Source organism: Miniopterus natalensis, chromosome 22 (assembly GCF_054644295.1).
Source record: "Miniopterus natalensis isolate mMinNat1 chromosome 22, mMinNat1.hap1, whole genome shotgun sequence".
Taxonomy (NCBI): domain Eukaryota; kingdom Metazoa; phylum Chordata; class Mammalia; order Chiroptera; family Miniopteridae; genus Miniopterus; species Miniopterus natalensis.
Genome location: NC_142102.1, coordinates 1,944,234 through 1,967,585, shown reverse-complemented (window position 1 = coordinate 1,967,585; position 23,352 = coordinate 1,944,234). Strand labels below are relative to the sequence as shown.

Genomic DNA, 23,352 nt, shown 5'->3' with positions numbered 1-23,352 from the left:
GCACGCCCACAGCCTCGGGAGGGCCTGCAGAGGGACTCGAGAGGCAGAAGGTGCCTCAGCAGTCAGCCTCACCTACCCTGCCCATCTGGGAGACAGAGGGCACATCTTTCCTGGCCCAGTGTCTCACTGTGTGGGCTGCACTCGCCAGGCCTCCCAGCTGACATCCCTGACACGATGTTGTGCTGTGCTTGCCACATGACCATTTCCAGGAAAACATGCCTTCAGGATGCTACACCGTTGCCCCTAACTTGCAATCGTGTCATTTTCCAACTGTATCAAGCAAACCTAAACAGCCTCCCTCCACAGCTGGCCTGACCTTGACTTCCCATTTTTCCCCGACTCCCATGATCCTCTGCAGCCAGGAAAAACCTTCCCTTGTCCCAGGAACAGGCCACGCCCATTCCAACACAGCTTATTAACCCCGGATGCAAGACAGGTATTTTCTAAGAACCTATCATGTGCTAAGGCCCGAGAATGAAAAACTGATTCCGATTTGATGTCTAGCTTGAAAGCACTAACACCAGTCCCAGTGCGCGAGGCGCGCACATGCAATGAGAAGGCAGCAGAGGCAGCCCTGAGCTCTCGTGGGAGACGAAAGCTGGGGCAGGAAAGGTCTCATGACTTGACCACATCTGCACAGAGTCCTGAGGACTTAGCCAGGTGGCTCACTGCCAGGCGGCTGGAGAGGGGGTAGGCTTGCTGGGCAAAGCAGATCATAATTAACATGGTAGGATTATACATCAAGTCATTAGGTAAGCTCGAGCGTTAGGGATGCAAGGAATGGCAGAAAAGAGACTGGCAAATTAGATGGGGCCTCGACTCTTGATCTGTGCTGCCCCAAACAGAAACCACAGGAATGAAAATTAAATTAAAAACTCAGTTCCTCAGTTGCAGCAGCGACGCTGAGTATTCAATAGCCACACGTGGCTTGTGGCTGCTGTAACAGGCTATCACTGAATGGCACTACTCTGGATTATGGAGGGTCTCAGGGTCACGCTGGGAATTTGGAATTTTATCCTGTAAGTGCATCAGAGCTACCCACTAGTCCTGACTTTGGCAGAACTTGTGAAAAACTAAAGTGCTAACTCTAAGAACATATGCTGGGGTCCCACTCTGACCCAGAGCCTTCTCCAGAGCAACAAAACAGGGAGGAAGCCTGGGAGTTGAAATCTCTCCAGAACGCAGAACCTGCACAGAATTTCCAGGCAATGCCCACTGCAGACACAGTGACCCCAGGTACCAAAACCCACAGAAAGATAGTCAATATTAGGAAATCTAAGTAGTTCATCCATGACCAAATAAAAGGGGAAAAATCCATAGGATTGGCTTAGAAGTGCAGAAACATTTTACAGAGTTTAACATCTGCTCGTGATTTAAAACAACAAACTTCAGCAAATCAGAGTGAAAGGGAAATTTCCTTAACTTGATAAAGGGTATTTAGTAGAAACCCACAGCAGGCATCCTCCTCATTAAAACCAGGAACAGGCGATGCCTGCTGTCATTACTACCACTCGATACCGTCCCAGGGGTCCTCGCCACACAACAAGACAACTGCCACCAAAGTAGAAAGAACACACCCCAATTTTTTAAAGAGTTACGTAGATAGCCTGGCAGCACACTCCTGGCTAAGGGTCTAAATGGAATACTTTCAGTGTACTGAAATTACAAGTTGTAGTGCGCTAGGCTGAGCACACACTCCTGTTGGTGAAGTGAGAGCACCTAACTGTTCAAGATCTGCCCACTTCTCACACGGACTAGTTCCACATGTTCTACACCTTCTTCGGCGAGAGCTCATTACAGATGTGTAGCTGACACTCAATCTGGCACTACAGAGTCTGGAATTCTAATGCTTTCCAGAAAGTCCTAAAGGCCTGCTGATACCTGTGGCCTGCTCCACAAGTGGATCACTAATGGGTCACAGCAAAGGATTGGCACAGCTGCTCATCTTAGGAAGACCTGGGTCCCCTGACAGCTAACAGGCTTTAGGGCATAGCTCCTCAGTCAACTAAAATCGAAATCTGATTCTGAATGCCCCGACCTTGGCCATGTTCTGTGATACAGTTCAGAAGTCTAATCCTACACTGTGCTGAAATTATCTTAGAGAGGCCCCATATTTAGAATGGCCTCAGGCAACAGTAAAGACGATAAAAGTGGTAGACATATGAAAAGAATGTCTACAACTTCAACGATATTGCAGAAATTAGATGTCATGAAAGTGGCAAAAAAAGAACTGTGATCACTAAGGTGTTCAGCGGAGGTGAGTCAACACCGTGGCTCTAACTGGAGATTTGAACTTGTGGGCCTGGGGCAGAGCCTGCATGGCTGTGCTCCTAAAAGCTCCTCCAGGGACTCCGAGATGCACATGGCTGGTTAGGAATCAGTATTCAAGAGACAAGAGGGCCAATCACAACACTTATGGCTACACTGGGAACCTGAAAAGAACTGACGACCAACAAAATCCAGAGTTCCTACATTGTTTGAAATGAACTGTGTACTCTGAAGGTGTTCCCAGCAAGCAATGAAAGGAAAATCTCACACGGACCCCTATCTTAAAAGGATAAGCCTCCCTGAAACGCGCACCTCCTGTGGGGAGAACACAGCACTTTGAAGCACGGGGTCTGCAGCAGACGAAAGCTGCTAACAGGCTGCAGGTCACTTCGTGAGGTTTTCAGTTCTTTAGAAGCATAATCTGACATCTTATCAATGTTATAACAAAGATGAGTCTGTGCTTTTTGGACATTATTTGCTCAGTAATAACCTGACTGATGAAAACAATCCTCATGGTTTCCTTCCAGTTCAAAGGGAACAGATGGCACCATTGTTCTGTGCGGGTCTCGTGAGATGAGACGGTGTGCAATGTGGGGACGGGGCAGCTCCCTGAACTTCGGGCCCTCACAGAAGGACCTGGATGACTGCTCGGCTTCTCAGAGGTAGGTTTTCACTCAAGTGATGCTGACTGTGAAAGAAAACCTCAGAATGCCGAGGTCCATCTAAAAGATTCTTTTCGTAGGTAATTGCAGGGGACATCCTCCACTTTCAGGTCTTACTCATGGAAACAGCTGTGTCACCTACCTGCCTGCAAAAAAGATTTCTTTAATCCAGCAAGAACCAAGATGTCATCCAGAGGATCACATCTTGGGCATCTTTCACTCACAAGTGAATTAATTCTGACTGCAGTGTGTGGAAGCCTCAGGCTTCCTTTGATCTTGTAAATGCAGTTTATGCTTCTGCAACAGCATGGAAGAGTATTAAATGCTGTTACCCCATGATACATCTTAACAAAACACTGGCCAGTCATTATATTTATGAAGTACTTGTCAAAGGAGGAGTCTGAAGGATGTACATAAAACATTCCTCAATATTTTAAGTATTAACTATCAATTTTATCAACAAGCTGTACATAAGAAGATCTAGAGGACTGATGTACATAAGAAAATTCAGTAAAAGAGCTATGGGCTGAATAAACTATTTAAGGTACTATTAAGCCAGAGATGCCCACATGGAATAGATGAAGAAAACTGTGCAAAGAAACTGAAGCAAGCATCAGGTGAGCAAACGCATAATGAAGTTTACTGTACTTGCTGAGCTCAAGTCACTACATTAATTACTAACAGAAGTCACAGGTCTGTACACAGCACTTAGCCATTTCGATCAGGAAAAAAGTAGCATCAAGAATTGGTCTAGATCATAAAGAAATTTCAGAGGGAATCAGAGGCTGTCTGTAACTTTTATACCTCTGAAACTTTCATTTCAGCCGCTGTCCTTGACAGTAACCCTGATGACCATGGTCTACAGCCTGGTGATGGCCCAAAGGGATACTCACCTAACAGTGCAGGATCCGCGCTACTTCATTTTTAGACAGTGAATTTTCTTTACATTAAAAAATAAACTTAAAAAAATCAACTGTACTGCTCACGTCTAGGTTACAATTAGTTATATTTTGATAAGAAAAATTAAGTCACGAACACTTTGTGGTCCCATTTCTATATAGTGCCATGAGAAAAAGCTATGTCCTATCAAGCAGGACTTTCATGTAGTATCTATGAAAGATACTTTCCAGGTGTCTGTAAAGCAGTGGAACTGTACTTATACCATATGCATCTGCGGACACTATTCCTACATTTTAACATATTTACAACATAGTGATACTGGAATAACACTTTTATTCTACAAATTAAGGTATTACCATATGTTTTGGGGCAACAAAACATGTAAGACCAGTACAATTAATAATTTATAAGGTCCCCTCCAGACCATGGGGGTGAATGGATCTTTCATTATAAATATGTAACTGATTTACTTTTCTCCCTTGAAGAGTGGGGACTACATGGGTCAGGGAGCGAGATGACGTGTGGTCACTAAGCCACAAGGGGCTAATATATGACATGACCTGTTCACTTCCTCTCCATTCTTTCATGAGGTTTTAAAAAATGGTTGATTAAAACTGCATTAGTATATAAAATAATGTATAGCATTATATGAACATCTGTACTTCTCCTTGGTGATGTCACTGCTGACACAGGTAAGTGGACAGAACTACTTTACATTTATAACAACTGCCTCAACTATGTGTCCTTTGGACAAATGCTCACCTTCCTTTCATCAGTCTCATTCTGTCGTAATGAAGTCCACTAAAAAGTTTAATCACTTCAGCTTTTGAGTGAAATCGCACCTTGCCGGAAAAGACCTTTTCATTTTTGCCAGTTTTCTTAAAAGATAGGATTAACCCAAGCTACCAACTAAAAGCGGGGAGAATATATCTTCCTTAATCATAAAATGCAAGCGGAAAGCTGTGGTATGACACGGACATGATCCCTATGTTCACAGCTGCTCACAGACTCTTTCTGGTCGCTTTTTAAGAAATAATCTGACAATCACTATCTCTGTGCACAGTGCTTCCTTCTCTAACAGCCACGAAGCTAACAATTCTACAATCATCACAGCTCATGAAGTAGGAGGCTTCTGAGAAACATAATAAAATTGACACAATGTAAAGTTATCACAATATTTAGTATTTTCATATTTACCTGAATTGTGGTATTTTTTCCCAACATATTCAAATGCAAAGAGTAGCTGGAGGTCAGTTGGCTGGGAATAATGAGCTATTGCAAGGCATACCTAGGAAAAATTCTGCATTTAGAATTTGATGTTAACACACTCAGGTAAATGAAATGTACAATAAGGCCTTGATTACTGGGGGCGTCGTGGGGCAGTGGCCACTGATACTTGTTCACATGTTTTTCTGTTGACCTAGAATGTGAGAGAGTGCCTAAGGCCAGGTGTCTCGTTCATTGCTGTGCCCCCAAGACACTGTTTAATCTCGAGTGAGTAGATGGTAAGTATTCAGCAGTGTTTGCTGAGTTGAATTTTAACAGGAAAGTAATTTTTTTCAATTAAATGACACTTGAAAACTAAAGAAGCAGTCTCCCAAAAGGTAGTGACACATCCACTCCTAAAAAAAAGAAGAAAAAGTTTCACTTTTGGTGGACTATAATAACTTAATACTAGCAATCTGGAAGGCTCAGTATAAGGTATGAAATTTTAATTCTCATACCACATGGATTAAAAAATGTAAACGTAATAGAAAATCTATAATCACAAAAAATAAAAATTAGCAAGAAACCCTAAACTACATGGGTGGCTCAAAGAGGTACATAAAAATAAAGTAATTAATAAATAAAAACCCTGTGTTTAAGTAAGACTGTTTGAGACTACGCTTGTGGGGGGAAAGCGGGGGCTTTCAGATCAAACAGAGAAGGACTTAAATACCAACTAGTCTACCAGGCACTTGCCATGTAGCCTGTGTGAGGTCATTTCATTTCTCTGAGCCTCAGTTTGCGCATCTGTGAAATGAAGACAGTATCTACAGCTGTGGTAGGAATTAATAATCTAATGCACGCGTGGCCTCTGGAGGAGCTCCAAACATGAAATCTGGTTATTATTCTTAACTGCTGTCGGATAGAATGGCCTGCACTTACACAGCCCTGGACTAGATGACAGGAGAAAACACTCTTAAATGAGCAAGAAGAAAGAAGATACTGAAGACATACGCAAGGAGAGAACAGTAGACAATCTTACTGAAAAAGACTAATACCATTTAGAAGGAAAAGCATTAAGCCAGCATGATGTACTTGTGACAGTGAGCATGCAAGAAAGGTTTAGTTCACTGTTAGTCTGGGGCGGGTTGGTGCAAATGCTATCAACTGATAGGTAAGTGTCAGCTTATTTAAAATATAATTAAAAATCCTTCTATAGAATAAATGTTTCCTGTTTTACTAAAAGACAAAGGTTATTAGTTTTAGTTTTGACTAACAACAAAAACAACTTCTTGAAAAGTGTGTAATCTCTCTACTTTCTCAATGCCCACAGGAGAGCCTTCCTTCTATGAGAGTCCCACTAACAACACTTATATGCAGGGCATCCCTAATCTGTTTAGTCATCTCCCTTAAAGCGTTTCTGGCAAAAACTCCAGAAAGCTGCGCCCTGAAACAGTCCCCACCACTTCCTAATCCTCTGGGCACCCTAGTTAGCTTATAAGCTCTGTTGTCCTTTTCTCAGGATTATTTTTCACTTTTGTCCCATTTCTCTGCACTACCACAGCCACATCCTTAAGTCATACTCACCTTATGGCACCTCTGTGGACTTCCTACATTCTTAAAAAAAATCCACAACACTGAAAAATTCTCCTCCTAAGATGAAATTCTGACCAACAGCTCTGCTCTGTAGATAACCCGCTGTGGTTCCCAGACACCTCCGTAACAAATTCAGTCTTCTTAATTCTTCACAAACTGGCCCTCCTCTCCCAGACATCCCTCACCTCCCCAACATTCCCTCACTCTCTCTGCACATAGTCTGTCTGACCTGGTGCAGGCCATCTTCTCAGCCACACTCTGCTTGGGAAATCGCTCCCCACCAGGCTTCTCTTAACCTGTCACCTCTGGTCAACTCTAATCTCCTGAGAGGCTTTCCTAGACTGAGCTAATTTCACTACCAACTGTAGAAATCCTTCTGTTCTAAGTAACAACAGCTCCATTATAAAGTGTTCCTTCAGTGAACTGTGTCTGGAGGTGTACTTCCAAGGTAGTCCTGTAAGAGTTATAGGTGTCGATAAAAGGTAAAAACTTCCATCATTAAGTTCAATTTCTCAAGGGTAGAGGTCCCATCTCTCATTCAATCAAGAGACACCTACTGAGACCCCACGTTCTAAGGCCTGGGGATGCTGCAGGGAACAAAACAGGCACAAAGCCCTGTCCTCACTAAGCATACGTTCCAGTGGGGAAGACAGACAACATACAAGAGAAATGAGAAAAACTGGAAGTTAGATACTTCTAAGTGCTACAGGAGCAGGAACATCCAGCAGGGAAGGGGGGGATGAAGTGCTGTAGGGCAGGAAGAAGGGAGCAGGTTAGTAACAGAGACAGCGACCAGGAGGACCTCTCTGTGCAGACCCGGTAAAGGCCTGAACCTCTGCATCTCTGCCATCCCTCCAGGAGCTTTCTGAAGGTGCTTTGTGCTTAACAGCAACTGCACTAAAAATACTAGTTGACAAAATTTGTTAATATAACAAGGAAAAGGCTCCAAGCCAATAATACTATATCTCTCTCTCTCTAAGACCTTTAGAAAGCTATCACAGGCCTTGTTTTCACAAAAGAAAGTCACATGTCATTGATTACAGAAAATGTCTTTTGTGGCTATAAAGCAAAAACAAACAAAAACTATCTGCTAGGCACAACCTAACCTAGCCCATTTCTAAAAAGCCCTTAAACAAAGCACAGCATCACATTTATAAGGGTTGGGAAACAATATGTCTAACAGGACACACACTAAAGAAGACTATAAAAATACTGTGAAGCAGAAACTCAGTTTAATCACTTGCACAGTGGTTGACTTTGGGGGGAGGGGGCACAACTTGAATTAGTTGTTCAGCAGAGGAATTACAAGTGTGCAAAACTCACTTTCAGAGAACCTGAGTAAAGGTAATCTCTGGGAACCCAGATGAAGGCACATGCAACATGTGTTACCTGGGCTACGTTCATGCTGTTGGCCTAGGACACTGAGAGACAGCAAGCCAGGAGTCCCCTTCCTTGAGCTTTTATATACCCTATTTTAAAAGCTTCCATCCACATTCCTAGCTCCCATCACTAAGTTTGGAAGACTTTAAAAAGTAGGTCTCATTTCCATATAAAATTATTCTAAGCTTCAAAAAATCAAAACTGCCTCTGAAATAGTTTCATTTGCCCTGGATATCAAAAGAAATCTTTTAAATCTTGGTATTAAAGACATTAAATTATGGTAAATATTTCACTATAGGAAAAAAACCTAAGCTGCTTTAGAAGTGATTTTTGGACCAAAGCTGACACTCTTGTCTGGACAGAACCCAGAAGCACCCACGGTTGGTGGTTTCGCCTCTCAGACCAGCTGGAGAAGTCAAAACTCACCAAGTTCTAGAATTGAAAAGCCAAACTGGTTGCCTATGTATCTATGGTCTGAAAGCCACCAAGAAATAAGTCTCAGATTTAAGGCAAAAATGACAGTGCGGGAAAGGCCAGCTGTTCTTTAAATAGATGAGCTGAATTTTCACTTGTAGAAAGTGTGCCTAAACAAGCGGTCCACGGCCAACTTATCTGAGGATAAAATGGGCACAAAGGACACATTTCACTCCCCATCTTCATGTATATATGAGTGATAATGTAAAGTGACATATATGTTACAAGTAGTAAGTCATTAAAACAATCTTTTTTTCACCCTGCTTCAAGCAGAGGTTCTTCAAAAGGAAATGGTGGCTCAAAGTTGCTCTGAGGGTAGACGCCCAATTCCAGATTATCAAATTCCTTTTAGACCTTTCCCAATACCCGTATTTATCTGCGACAGCCCAAGGAGAGTGAGGATGAACGCAGGTGATGCGGTAGCACAAAGTCATCTAATTCTGTCTGAACACAATTTAGGCAGCACTAACTAGACTATAGAAGGCTTTAGCACAACATTTAGCGAAATGTGAACCACTTTAGCATTTTGAGATTTCATACTTTGAACAGAAATGTAAATGCTTTCAGTATTTCAAAATTAATCAGTGGCTTACCCACCAGAGAACTCTGAACATGCATCTGGTCATTTTAAAAACAACTTATAAAAACAAAGCGATCCCAGAGAAAACTTAGCATTCAAAGTTTCCAGGAGAAAAAAATCAATCTGCAGCTTCCCAACTTACCTAATTTTAGATGAAAACTTTCCCTTGAAGTATAAGTAAGCTAGAATTTTTATTAACTCATGAAGGAATTGAGCTCTGGCAGCCACATGTGACGTAACCCTCTGTGTTTGAACCCCCACATGTGAGTCAAGGAAAAATCGCTCTATGTGTATTCTTGTTGCTTATATATTTTTTCCTGCATGTCCCGCCTATGACTGTACAAAAGACAAGAGTGTTTCTTTTTTGTCTGCGGTAACATGCTTTTTGTATTTTAAGACAGTGGGGAAAGGATTTTTGCCAGAAACTTGGTCTTGAGAAAGGGCATAAAAAGCTGGACTAGCTGTTTTGTGTGGACAGTTCAATGAGTCCCCTCACCACTAACAAGCAGCACAACAGACAAGGGACACCCTGAATCTCCAGAGCCCTGATCCTCTGTGTCATTCATCTGGCAACTGATCATTTATGTGGGAACATCTTTTATGTTGCTACATTGTACTGTTACTTAATTTTCACTTGTTCATGCCTTTATTTTCTCGACTAAACTTAGCACATTGCCTCAGACATCAAAAATGAGCAACAAGTAATCTAGATGGCTCAAGAAGCAAGCCAAATAATTATGATTTCCAATTACTGAAATAGTGTCATCTGAAAAATGCAGTAGAGAGTGGGAGAGATGCAAACTTTCTGGGAGAATATTGGGCCACTGTATCAAGTTCTTCCTTTAAAAATATCCAGTTTTAAGTCACTCTCTGAAGTTTTGTGCTGTCCCTAATCTTGACATTCTACAGTCTGAAGTCAAGGTTTTCATAGACAGATTCTTGATGCCTTAATCTACTAAATTACTAGCACATACTTAACTTCAAGAAAGTAACTTGGTTAAGATAGTTAATGTACAGTCTGCTACCTAATTAATTCTAAAGTCTTTCTATATAAGAACAGGCATCTCAAATTAGTAAAGTGCCAAAACCACAAACTGCATAACTGAACTAAAAGGCGCCTTCAAAGTTACCTCGTTGAATTTTTAATAATGTGCCATGCCGAAGGTGGTTTTACAGGCTCTGCTTGCAAACTTTTAGCCACAGATCCCACCACCGCTCTGCTAGATAACCTAGTCCCAGTGGTCATGCATTTTCAGATATTCATCTCACACTTGCTGTCTTTCTGTCAAGGAACTGTTGATTCTATTTCTAAAAATAAATCTACCACCTCCTGACCAAAGTATATGCAGGCAGCTGCCTTGAAATCACTTTGACAGCCTCGTTTTGATATCAACAGAAAATTTACTGCAGTAAGTCTATTGATCATGGAAAACACAAGCACCCGGTTTTTGGTGGTGCCAAAGCTGCTGCAGGAAGTTGAGAAAAGCAACTTCCTGCTTCACTAAGAGACGGCTCCTCTAGTCTCCAGATACAGAAGAGGCTTCTCCCAGGAATCCATTACTACTCTCTGCCTTTGTGGCACCAGGCTGGACCAGGAGGCGCTGGGTCCACCGCTCTACCCCTCTGCAAAAGCCAAAACGTGGAATCTAAGTGGGGATTTCTGTCCCTGACTTACTCCACGAATAGGCAATAAGTATTCTCCGAAAGGCAGGGGAAAAAACAAGCCAGTTAAAAAGCCCCTAGCTATTAGCTGCCCCTGTGGAATGTCACTCAGATTAATTCATTAAGATTTCTTTAAAGCACTGATATGAGGCCCCTCCCATTACTATGTATTTGCCTAACCCTTATGTACCTGAGTCTAACTTTTAGTTAGTTGATTAAGTTCTAAGGTACTGAATTAAATGTCTTACCAAACCTCAATTATAATACATCTTCACCTTTTCAATCTTTTTTAAGAAAGGAATCAGCCAGCAATGGTCTTATGTAAAAGATATACATGATACTTTTTAATATTTTAGAAGCTGATAAAAAAATTATATAGAATATTTTAAAGTAACCATAAACTAGTCCAAGGAAATAGTTCTATTAACACCCTTGGCTCTGACTTTCCTTAAGGAGATACCAGATAACTTCCCCTAAAAAAATAAAAATCTGAACAATTGAGAAATCAGAACTTTCATATAGAACTGAAATTGGTAAGTATAATGCAAAACCCAGAACCTGATGAAGCTTAACGAAAAAAAGTATTACCTTTTTGGCACTTTCAGGACCTGATTCATCAAAACGAAATCTGACAATTCTGAAATCTTTACAGTAAATAATTAACTCTGTTGGATTAAACTTCAGTTTCTGGTTGGGGCCTAGGACTTTCTGCTTCCTCTTGTGGTCATTTACTACGAAAGAAAAAAAAAGAAAGAAAAAATTAAAGTGTGAAAAATATTCTTTCTCGTCCCCCACCTTTTAGTATTTTAACAAATTCTGATCTGAGTAACAGCAACTAGAAGGCCACCCAGCACTGGAGTGCTGCCTCCCTGGACTCTCACGTTGATCTGTCTGTGATTCCTTGAACTTTGGGGATCGATTTTAACTTTGCTTTTGAAAACATTTCAAATGATTCTTTGCACACCAACCACCACCATCTAGATACATTTTATGACTAAAATTTTAATTTAAAAGGGGACATACATTAGAAAATGTAAAAAGCTACACAGTCTATGGCTCCATTTTGAAATAATTCCTTCACCTCTGTCTTTCATTTTATCTTCCTGGGACTCAAAAAAAAAAGGTGGAGGGACACCTACAGAAATAAAATTGCAACCCAAGTATCTGAGTATATTCAAGCAATTATTCAAGGGTAGAATCAGCTTTATGGACTAAGTAAAGAATCAAACATTACCTGTGACGATTTGCTCAATACACGTTAAAGGGACATCATGTTCACCAAGGAGGAGGTTTCTGAAATGGAATTTCTGAAATAAAATGTTATGTTCACGTTAATTCTTTTCCCAGTAACCTCACAATGGTAATATGAGCCTTAACTTAGTTTTAGAGTCAAAAGCCTTGACACAAACAGCATACAAACAGAACATACCTGTAACGGCATTGGGTCATCCGTAATAAAGGAAATTTTGAAGTTACTGCATATCAGCTTCCCCCACAAATCGTACTGACTCGTGTCCGTTGCAATGCATTTTCTCACAAAATTGACTTCATTTACAACGATTTCTCCTTTAAAAAAAGAAAAATAACATGTGTGAGCTAACGTGTCAGCAGCCGCTGCATGACCTAGAAGGGCTATTTCATGATGATGACAGTAAGAACTGTGAGCACCTTCATCCTTACAACAGTGCCAACGAGGCTCACGCTCCACTAGAGACAGACAAATGAGCCCCGGCCCGCACTCTGCCTCCCCTCACTGAAAGGCATTCTGGAGAAGAAACAGACTACACCCTCTCCTTCAGAGTAACATTTGATGGAGTATTTGTATCCTATTTACACACAGCTAGATCTCCCAAACCAACGCCTTTGATTTTGTAAAAAAATGAGAAAAAAATGTTCAGCTCTAGCGTCAAAATTAATAGTGCAATCTATTTATTTTGAGTATACTCTGTAAGTCCAAATCTAGTTTCCCTCTGCACTCAAGTTATAACTTAGCTGGTGATAAAACTTTAAAACGTAGCTTTAGAGTTAAAAGGGAAGATTAAAGAATAAAAGCAAGAAACACAAATAAAAGTTAAAATGTGCTTTGAGGAAGGGCAATTTCCCAAAACTTATTTAAAGCTTGGTTTTCACTGATTTTTTTAAATTCTCACCCCAGGATATGTATTTTATTGCTTTTCACGGGGGAGGGGGGGTGGGAGAGAAACATCAATGTGAGAAACACATTGACTGGGTGCCTCCCACATGAGCCCCAACCTGGGCCAGGGGTCCCGCCTGCAACTAAGGTACGCATGTGCCCTCGGCCAGAATGGAAGCCGGGCCCTTCAGCTGCGGGCTGACGCTCTGACCACTGAGCCAAACCTGCCAGGGTGGCTATCATAAATTCTTAATTTCAAGGTCTAAACTCCACTAGACCCAGAGACATCTGAAGCAGTCGTCTCCAGGGTCAATGACAGGAAAGTTAAGGTACTGATCTAGTCTGTCTATTTCTATTAGTATAAAAACCTTTAACCAAAACAGATAGAACCTGTTTGCTAACAAGCTCCAAACACCTACCACTTCACGAAGATTCCAATTATAGTCTCAAAACAATTCTCTAAGTGACTGTGACACACAGCACGGAGACTCTGGACAAAAGGTTGATTCATGTCCTGGGAGGAGCAGGACAGCGAGATATTTCACCACACTATTCAGACTGGTGCACAATTTAAAATGCATGAATTGTTTATTTCTGGAATGTTCCATGTAGTATTTCCAGACTGTTTGACCGCAGGTAACTAAAACCATGGACAGCGAAACACAGATAAAGGGGACTCCTTTATACATAATCAGTGCAGAGGTAAGCAAGGTGGAGTGTCAGCAAATCACGGAGGTTAGAGAGTCTGGATTTGAGCTGTTTAAGGATTTTATTTATGGAGGTTCACGAACAGTTTTGAGCAGGAGCTTCAAGGTAGAGACACACTGATGGTTAGAAGTGAGGAAGTGAGTAACAACATGCTGGCTACACCACGGCGGCGGCCAGCGCAGGGCACGGAGAGCTCCCCGCTCTCAGTTCCGAGGGGCAGTGCAAACCCCAGTGCTCAGGTACCGCAGCTGGTTGCACTGCTCATGGGTCCAAGTCCTTTGTTCTTTCTAAAGCAATGTATCTATGAATCAAAATGCTACAAAAAAATCAGTCTACAATCATCTCTAAAGCTTATCTACAAGAAGGTATTAAACGTCACAAACATCTGAAAGAGGAAGTCTTTACCTAAGGGATGCATAATCCACCTGAGGAAATAGGACTTACAGTGAAGCAGAAAACAGGAACAGCACATAAATGGCCCACGCGCAATGACTATGAAAAAAATACACAGGAGTCCACCCAACAATGGCTGTTTTCATTTTCCAGATGGCCCCATGGTTGTGTGCTTTTCTGATCTGATTACAAAGGCCTCTGACAATCAGTGCATTCATTATCGATGGAATAGTGCATCTCAGTAATGAAAATGCCCTTGGCACAGCCGATGGGTAGAGGGGAAGAGTAGAGCTGACACGCGGCCTGAGCACAGGGGCTGAGGCTTGGCGGGCACTCAAGACGCAGAGCAGGAGTCCTTTCCAGATCTGCCTCCCCTCCCCCAAATCTGGCTCAGGTGACCTTCACCACCTCTGCTTTCCTTTACTGGAGCATTTCCCCACTGAACTGATATGGTCTAGGGCAGGATTCTGTCTTTCCCAGCTTTTCACTCCTCTGCCAGAAACGGACCATGAAGTCAGTACCTGCCCAACAATTAACTCGCTGTGAGCCGCACATTTCAAGTCCTCCTCCCCGCCCCTCACGGAGCCTTAAGATCAGGTCCCAGAGTCAGAAGAGAGAAGAGGCCACCAAGCTCCACTCGCTGCAAATCTCACATCCTCACAACAAGGCGGCTGGCACTCCACCAGCCTCTGCTTCAGCACGGCCAGCAACAGGAAGTCCCCTGCCTCCCAAGACATTCCACTTTCTGGCAGCTAAAATGGTTGCTCCTCAAGCTGGGCGAAATCTGTCAGTGGTGCGGAAAGGACAGAGCCAAGGACAGAGCTCTTTTTACCTCACTGGAGAACTCCCAGGCTGACACCCAATCCACTCTATCCGGTTCCAAAGCATAACCTGCACCCGAACGACACCTGTGCAGTCAGGTAGGCCCTGCCACTTAGTGGTTAAAGGCTGGGAGTGGGGCTCAGATTTCGGGTTCTGCCCTTGCTAGTGGGGTGACACTAGGCAGGTTAACATCTGCAACTACAGCCTCTCACCTGTCAAATGAAGACAACTGGTACCTACCTGATAGGGTTGCTACGAGTCACCTGTAAGCTATACATCAGTTACAGACCTTAGCTGAAAATGGCACACACTTCCCCAGAACTAGCTTAGTAAAAAGCAGCAGTCTGTGGCTTTTGTGTTAGCTGGACTTCCAGAAAATGGAACCCTCAGTGTTTGCCTCTCTCTTTTGGACAGATTCTCTGGACCTAGTCATTGGCAGCATTACCACAAAGACAGCGCTTAGTACCAATCTGAAAATACCACAGCAAACCTGTGCTGGTGCCTGCAGACTGGGGGTGGCCGCACTAGAACACAAGGCTGGACAGAGATGGGAAAATCCATTCATTAAAAGAGGGAGGCTGCATTTTTCAGAGGACAGTGGAGACTCCCAGGCTGACAAAATAACTGATGCTAAATTGTACTTACAATGTCATAATAATTTAATTGAGTGATTTCCAGTTCAGATTTCACAAATCAGGTAAACTACAAAAATTATTCAGGGAACCAAAAGACTTCTTAATCTTTCATTTTGCTAACTTAAAAACTTTTTAAAAAGCCACAGTTACTATTACTATCATTTAACAAAAGGACCTACCAAAGAAGTCGAAAGGACATAATCTCAAAATAAAGCACAATCCTTCAAATCCAATCAATTTAGCTTTATGGAAAAAAGCTGCATTTTTAATTGTCTCAATCTGACCCAGGGCTGGTAAAGACTTTACCCAGACCCAATGCCAGCCAGGCCCTGGTTGGAACTGGGAACCCCAGGTCACAATCTCCCACCTTGTCCACCAGCAGCGTGGAGTCTACCCCAGACCTTGCTCTGTGATCCAGGCACACTACTCTCCTAGCATTTTCCCCATTTGCACAGAGCCAGACACCCAGTCTGACCCACATGCTCACTGAACTGATCTAACAGCTTAAAAAAAAAAAAAAGACGAGAGCAGAGTCTGGCAGTACTTACTCTTAACAAACATGTGCTAAACACACACACAGTTTACAGTTCACACTCTCCCTATTTTCAAAAGGGCTGGGATGACTTTATACATATATAATATAATCATTCCAAGACTGAGATTCAGGTAATGATGGGAAGACAGAGAGGAAGGACAGGGAAAGCAAGCGGCTTTCACTGGGCCCTGCATTTCAACTCCAGGCTAAGATATAATTTTCCAGAGAAGTGTGGCTCTGTGAAAGAGCAGAGACGGCACGGCATAAAATAGCACGGTCTTTCTATTCCCGCTCAACCTGAGAGTGGTCTGTGTGCGCGCGCGCGTGTGCATGGCTGTGTTAGCAATTTAAGCAGGTGGTATGAGAGTTCTTTCATTCATTCACTCAGTTAACATCTCAGTGCCCACTATGCTGGACATCGGAGCCATAAGGTTGAATTAGGTACAACCTCCATCTTAAGGAGTTCCATGAACCAGGCAAGTTGAAAATTACTAGCACAAACCACAATCTAAATGAAATTATTTGTCAGTTTCTTCTGTTTTCTCTGCTTCATAAAAGATGAGGCTCAATTTACATTTAGGTTTGTGAAGTCCCACCAGAGCACTCTGTAGCTGCACACACATAAACAATGATTTTGTGTTCTAATTTTCATCTGCTTATTGAATTACGAGTTCAAACTTTGGGCAACTGAAGGAGGATATCCTTGAACCCAAGGCATTGTGCCAAAGCATAATATGCAAAGCTGCGTCTTGGAATAGTTCCTTCTTGTTCCGGGTGCCTACGTAGAGCCGCAGGTGACCTGGCCAAGTTTTCTCGTGGCTTCTGACTGATGAAGGCCAAATCATCAATGCTTTGCTTACTTCCACTTGTCTCCTAGATGTCACCGGCAGGCTGCAGAGCAAAGGTGCAGCAAGGGAGGGCCTAGTGGGAGTCAAAGAGGTGACGTGACAGGTGAAGCAGGAAAGAGAGAGACCACGACAGGGTGGCCAGACAGAAAGAAACCGGGAAGAGTGTGGGAAGGACAGGATGAGAAGGCAGGCAGCAGACACGCTAATTTAGGGTTGGCTAACTGTTCTGTAAGAACTAGGTTAGTGCAAACAGAACGCTGGGTGCCAGAGCCAGCATGTATGCAAACACAGAGCCAAAGCAAAAAATTAACACAGGTCAGAAGGCCCAGATTTAGCTGCAATTTCTGGACAAGAAAACCACTTACAGTCAGGAAGTGAGTTTACATCTTCCCCAGAAAACTCTGACTTTTTGGTAGAAAGGTAAGTTTTTAGTTATTTTTACAGAGTGGATGAGCCTTCAATGTAAAGTCCTTCAAGTTTTTTGATATTAACACTTTTCATAAGCATATCTTAAATATAAAAGCCAAGTTTTTTAAAAATCAAGCACTCTATTTGTAGCTAAGACCATGTTATTTATTACTGTTCAATCATAATATTGGAAGAGGGGAATAAAAGCCTAAGAAGTGGCCAAAGTTCAATAGCTCACAAGATGAGCACTGTTTCCCACAGAGGACTTTTAAATGCCTGGAGTGACTAAGACTAAATCGGTGCACACACAGGGAGCAAAGGTCACTTAGTAGCTCTATTGTTCATACTAAGGAAAAGTACAGAGGATTGTGTTTGGGTAAAAAAAATTAACAAAATCAAGGAAACAAATTTTAACTAATTCCCATAATTAAAGTTTAAAACAACTTTTAAATTGTGGGTCTATAACATGGTTGACTTCTTAATGTGTTTGCTCCTACTTAATATTTAAAGTTTTAAAGCACAAAGTTTAAACGATCCATATTTGTTCAATGACTACCTCCAAAAGTTGAATCGTTTTACTAGATTTAGTATTAAGTAATGACTGAGATTTTTAAATGTTGACAGTAGCCATACAGACTGGTGTTTGATTGTATTTCAAGTTTAAAAACGGACTTTCCTAAGTATCTGGTTACTTCCCCCAAGAGTCACAGCGAATACTGGACTTTTCCTAATCATCACACAACTGTTACACGATTCAAAATACCAAATATTTTATATGCTCTAAAACTAAACTACTATCTACCACCAAGGCCTCTGAGGTTTTCTAAAGTAAATTCTGTTCTACCCCGGGGCTTCTCTACCCGGAGGGAACTGTGCCCCGGGGCAGGGTGGGTGTCGTTGTTAATGCTGGAGACACCTTGGTGGTCTCAATTAGGCTGCAGCTGGCACCTAGTGGGTGGAGGCCAGGGATGTTCATAACGATCCTACAATGCCCAGAACTGTCCCTACAACAAAGATTATGGGCCCCAACAGGTCAAGAAGGCCCCTGTTGGGAAGTGCCTTGCCTTTCTGAACAGAAGCAAGTGAATTTGCAAATACAGCTGACACCTTGGGGGGGAACCGACGACAACACAATTGCTACAGGGACCCAGACCCAATAAAAGTTGCTTTTCATACTATTAAAATGATGATCCGACAGACAAGAAGGGGAGAGTACTCCCACTATGATGTCATCAGAAGTTGCTTTAAAAAAAGAGCATTTCAGGAGACAGGGAAAGGAGATGGTGATATTCTTGACAATTTTCTACCATGCTTCAATTTTCAAGGACAGATACCAATGCATCATTGCTTTTCGATGACGTTTAAGTCCTAAGCCCCTTTCCCTGCCCCTGCTCAGATTCTTAACCACAGAAAACTTTACCGTGAAGGGGAGGAAAGTTAACCACATGGCACTGAGTGGCCTCAGATGGGACCAAAGCACCTGTCAGGCCTCCTAACGTTTACCTGGCAGAAGGACCGGTTCCAGTTTTTTAATTGGTTCCGAATTCACCTTATCGTCAGCCTGAAACACAACAAAATAAATCAAAATTAAAACTTCTCCCCAGGACATACGAAAGCAAACTCCGGTTTCTAAGCGATGACACAGGTGACAGACCCCAAGCTGCCTCCCCCCCCCCCCCCCCCGCTTTTAAACTCTTTCGCGTGTTACCCCGAATTCCCCCCGCGGTCGGGCTCGGGGGCTGGACAATGAAACAGCGAAAGTGCCCGCGCGCCGCGTCCCGGGCCCGCGTGGGGGACGCGCGGGGACCCCGGGTGGGCCGGGCGCCCGCAGCCTGCGCCCCGACGGCGGCCACGCGGGACCCGCCGGGCCGGCAGACCCAGCTCCGGGCGCGCCCGTGGGTGCCATCCCGAGACAGGGCTCCGCACCGCAGGTCCCCGGGCGCCGAGGGGCAGCGGCGAGATTTAAAAGTTTTTCACGGAGCCGGCGGGGCTGTGGCAGCCGCGCGGCCGGGACGGGGGACGACGGGGGGACGGGGGACAACGGGGGGACGGGGTGGCCTCCGGGTCCCGGCGCCCCGGAAGCGCCGAGCAGAGGGGCGCGCGTGGGGACCGGGAGTTTACCTGCGGCGGCGGCAGGAGGTAGGACCTGAAGGTGGGTCTGGGCGGCTTGAGGGAGAACATGGTGCCGCCGCCGTCTCGGCCCGGCCCGCTCGCACCCCGGGACCCGCCGCGGGCCGGCGGCAGCGCTGACGCCTCCCGACGCCCGCGGGCTCACAGCTCCCCGCGCGGCCAGCCGGGCCGGGCGCACTGACGGGCGGGGACGCGGCGCGGCGCCCGCCCGCCCGCGCGGGGAGGAGCCGGGGCCGAGTCGGGCCGACCCGGGCGCCGGGGCCCATCCCCGGAAGGCGCCCAGCGCCCCGCCCCGAGAGACGGCGCGCGCGGGGCCGGCGGCCGGCCGCCCTCCCTCGGCCTCTAGGCCGCGCGGGTCCCGGAACGCGAGGCCAGCGCCGCCGTCCGCTGCCGGGACCACTTCAGCGCCGGCGCCCGGGGGAGCTCGGCCCGGGAGCCATGTTGGAAGCGCAGTCTGAGGAACGCGCTCCTACGGCGGCCCGCGGGGGTCACGGCGGCCCGCGGGGGTCACGGCGGCTCTCGGGGATCTACGGCGGCCCGCGGGGGTCTACGGCTGCTCTCGGGGGTCTACGGCTGCTCTCGGGAATCTACGGCGGCCTTCGGGGGGTCTACGGCAGCTCTCGGGGGTCTACGGCTGCTCTCGGGAATCTACGGCGGCTCTCGGGGGTTTACGGCGGCCCTCGGGGGTCTACGGCAGCTCTCGGGGGTCTACGGCGGCCCGCAGGGGTCACGGCGGCTCGCGGGGGTCACGGCGGCGCCCAGGGACCTACGGCGGCCCGCAGGGGACACGGCGGCCGCGGCAGCAGCGGGGTTGGCCGTGAGCGCGGCTCGGGGCGTCCTCTGTCGCCGCTGTCCCTCTTCTCCCGGGACGGCTCCCAGACCGCCGCTCGCTAGTCGCCCAGCTGGTCGTTTGAAGTCGGGGGGAGGGGCCGGGCGGAGGGAAGGGATCCGAGGGCCCGACCTCAGCGGGCCCCCTGCGCCCGCGCGCGAGGGACCGGGCCTGGGGAAGGGACGCGTGCGGCCGGGGATGGGTACCGCTCGGAGGGCCCCTCACACCTGGGGAGACGGTCCTCCGTCGGCCGGCACGTTGTCTCTGCGCGAAGCTCTGGGACAGGGATGTCCCCTGAGCTGACTGCCGCCCCCCGGGTGCCCCGATCCCCCCGGGTGCCCCGATCACTCCCGGCTGCCCCGATCTCCCCCGAGTCCTTGATCTCCCCCTGGTTCCCCGAACCCCCCCGGGTGCCCCGACCCCTCCCCAGGTGCCCTGCTCCCCTCCCCCAGTGCCCCGATCCCCCCCCCCCCGGGTGCCTCGGTCTCCCGTGGGTGCCCCGATCCCCCCCCCAGGTGCCCTGATCCCCCCGGGTGCCCCGATCTCCCCCGGATGCCCCGATCCCCCCCCCGGGTGCCCACACTTGCGGGGCCCTGGGCACTAGTGACTGATGACACTGTCCCGCTACCCAGCCCCCGCAGTTTCGCCTGTTGCCTTCTACCTTCCTTATTAAACGTTAATGTGGAAAAAGCCCTTGAGCAGGTCGCCTCCCTTCTTTTCTGGCGCGTCTCCCAGGTGAAGGTGCGAGCGGGCAGCCGAGTGACCAAGGCCCGGCGGGGGGCTTCAGCAGGCGGGGGACCCCCAGGACGCCGCCCACTCCTGCAGGGAACAGGGGGTCCCCCCTGATCGGCCTGGGGCGCTCCTGAGCTCAGCGTGGGTCTGACCCGGGGCAGCCTTGGTGCTGATGGAGCCACATCTGGGTGAATCTGAGCCGAGACTAGACCCTTCTTAGGCTTAGTGTCATTAATGTCACAGGGAAGCGCCAGTCGGGCTGTATGGATCCTGGTGACAAGTGTTGCTAATGGAAATATTAAAACATCTAAAGTAAGATTCCAAAGGTTGCTTTTTTTTTTTTTCTTTTTCTGAAAATAATCATCTTTCTGGTTACCTTGAGTGACACATGATTCCATTTTGCTCAGGAACCACAACTGTGCTTTAAACTGTGAAGTCCACGGGGTTGCAGGCGTTAAAAACACTGTTGTGCGCGAGCATTTTTCAAAAAAATTTATGAATAGTTCGTGATTTCGCTACATTAAATGGATTAAGCAAAAAAAACAAACAAACAGAAAAGGTTAGATTTGTGGTTCCTGGATTGGGGAGGGGCTGGGGGGCTGGAGAAATGTGGGCGAACGGCACAAACTTCCAGTTTATAACTGGAATAAGTCCTGGGGGTGTAACGCACATGACGACAGTTAGCACTCCTTACATTACATGTGAAAGTTGTTGAGAGTGACTCCTAAGAGTTCTCATTACAAGGAAAAAAAATCGTTTTTTGCTTCTATATGATAACGGATGCAAACTACACTTACCGTGGTCATTTCACAATCTGTGTAAGTGAAATCGCAATGCTACGTACCTTAAACTTACACAGTGACGTCAATTATAGAGCAATAAAACTGGGGGGGGGATGGATTTTTGTGAGTGTTTCTTTATTTTTAAACGGCCTACTCTGTGATTCCGGTTCTCCTGTGTAGACTTTCTTAGACTCTACAACTGTAATATGTGACCACGTGATTGGAAAGTGGGAAAACTCTGCCTTCCAGATTTGTTATTGACCCGACCCTAAATATGATCACAGTTTTAGATCTATCATTGCATTAGCCTGCTTGAGCTGCCATCACAAAAATACCGCAGGCTGGGCGCTTAACAGAAACTGATTTCTCACCCGGCTGGGCGTGGCTCAGCGGCTGAGCGTCGACCTGGGATCCAGGCGATCAGGGTTCGGGGTTCGATTCCCGGTCAGGGCACATGCCCAGGTTGTGGGCCTGATCCCCAGTCGGGGGCGTGCAGGAGGCAGCCGATCAATGACTCTCTCATCATTGATGTTTCTGTCTCTCTCTCTCCCCCTCCTTTCCTCTCTCTGAAATCAATAAAGATATATTTAAAAATAAATTAAAAATAAATTTAAAAAATAAATTAAAAATAAAAAAAGAAATTGATTTCTCACAGTGCTGGGGGCTGGAAGTTCGAGATGAAGGCAGGTTTCTGGTGGGAGCTCTTCCCTGGGCTTGTAGACAGAGGCTGTGTCCTGACGTGACTGTTAATGGGACAGGGAGGGAGCAACCTCCCGAATGCTGGAGGGCCTCTGGTGTCTTCTTATCAGGGCCCAGCTCATGTTGGGTTAGGATCCCAACCTTATGACCTCGTTTAACCTCAACAACCTCCTAAAGGCCCTGTCTCCAAATACAGCCACATTGGTGTCAGAGTTTCAGTGTAGGAATTGGGGGAGCACACAGTGCAATCGTTGGGCCTCTTCTCAGTCCTGATGTCTGATTATTTTGTATGTTAGGAGTAGCTGGCTACCCCCTTTGGGCTCTAATGTCACTAGTTTGTCATCTCTCCTGTTTTGCTGACTGTTTCCATTATGGGTTCTTCTATCTTGGGGGAGAGGGGCATTCCCTATAGGTAATTTCCTTTTCCCTGCCAAGACAAAGAGCTAGCATTTCTCGAATACCTCCTAGGTACCAGGCACTTCATATATTCATTCAGTCTGTTCCCGAATTTGTACTGAATGCTGGCTTTGTGCTAAAAACTCTTCAGGTCACTAAGGCAAAGTTCCTACTTTCATGGCATTTTCATAATGTAAAAAATTACAGCCTGAACCTCAGATGACAGTGGGTGTGGCGCTCCTCTCTTCTGCGATCAGCTTCCGTTTATGGGTGACATGTGTCCCCCACCAATTCCTGGATTCTCTACCCACTGGTTCTTGGGGCACGGGGCACGTCACCGAAGCAGCAGCGGTCAGTAACTGCGGGCATGAGGCTGGTCATCCCTGTGCCCTCCAGAGACCGCCCGAGAACTCACAAGAGATGCTCCTGGGGGAGAGTGAGGCCCAGGGTCTGACTCTAACCTCTGTCAATGTCGGTGGCCTCTCCTCTAGCCAGAGAAACCCCTTTTTGTAGAGCCGAGAATGGTGGTGGGAGGGAGGGTGGCCTTTAGGGGCCCTAGAGAGAGGCCCGACT

At 45.9% G+C, this 23,352-nt stretch overlaps 1 protein-coding gene across 1 annotated transcript in view; it reads right to left on the bottom strand.

Moving 5' to 3' along the window:
- MTMR10 (myotubularin related protein 10) overlaps positions 1-19,422 on the bottom strand; it is a 35,540-nt gene extending 16,118 nt beyond the window's left edge. Inside the window, exons 1-6 of the mRNA XM_087829148.1 lie at positions 19,333-19,422; positions 18,715-18,772; positions 12,158-12,294; positions 11,963-12,035; positions 11,317-11,459; positions 5,028-5,118 (exon numbers count right to left, since the gene is read on the bottom strand). Coding sequence (XP_087685274.1) covers positions 5,028-5,118; positions 11,317-11,459; positions 11,963-12,035; positions 12,158-12,294; positions 18,715-18,772; positions 19,333-19,392 — 562 coding nt within the window. The 5' untranslated portion in view covers positions 19,393-19,422. The remainder of the gene's footprint in view (positions 1-5,027; positions 5,119-11,316; positions 11,460-11,962; positions 12,036-12,157; positions 12,295-18,714; positions 18,773-19,332) is intronic.
- Positions 19,423-23,352: the final 3,930 nt, after the last annotated feature.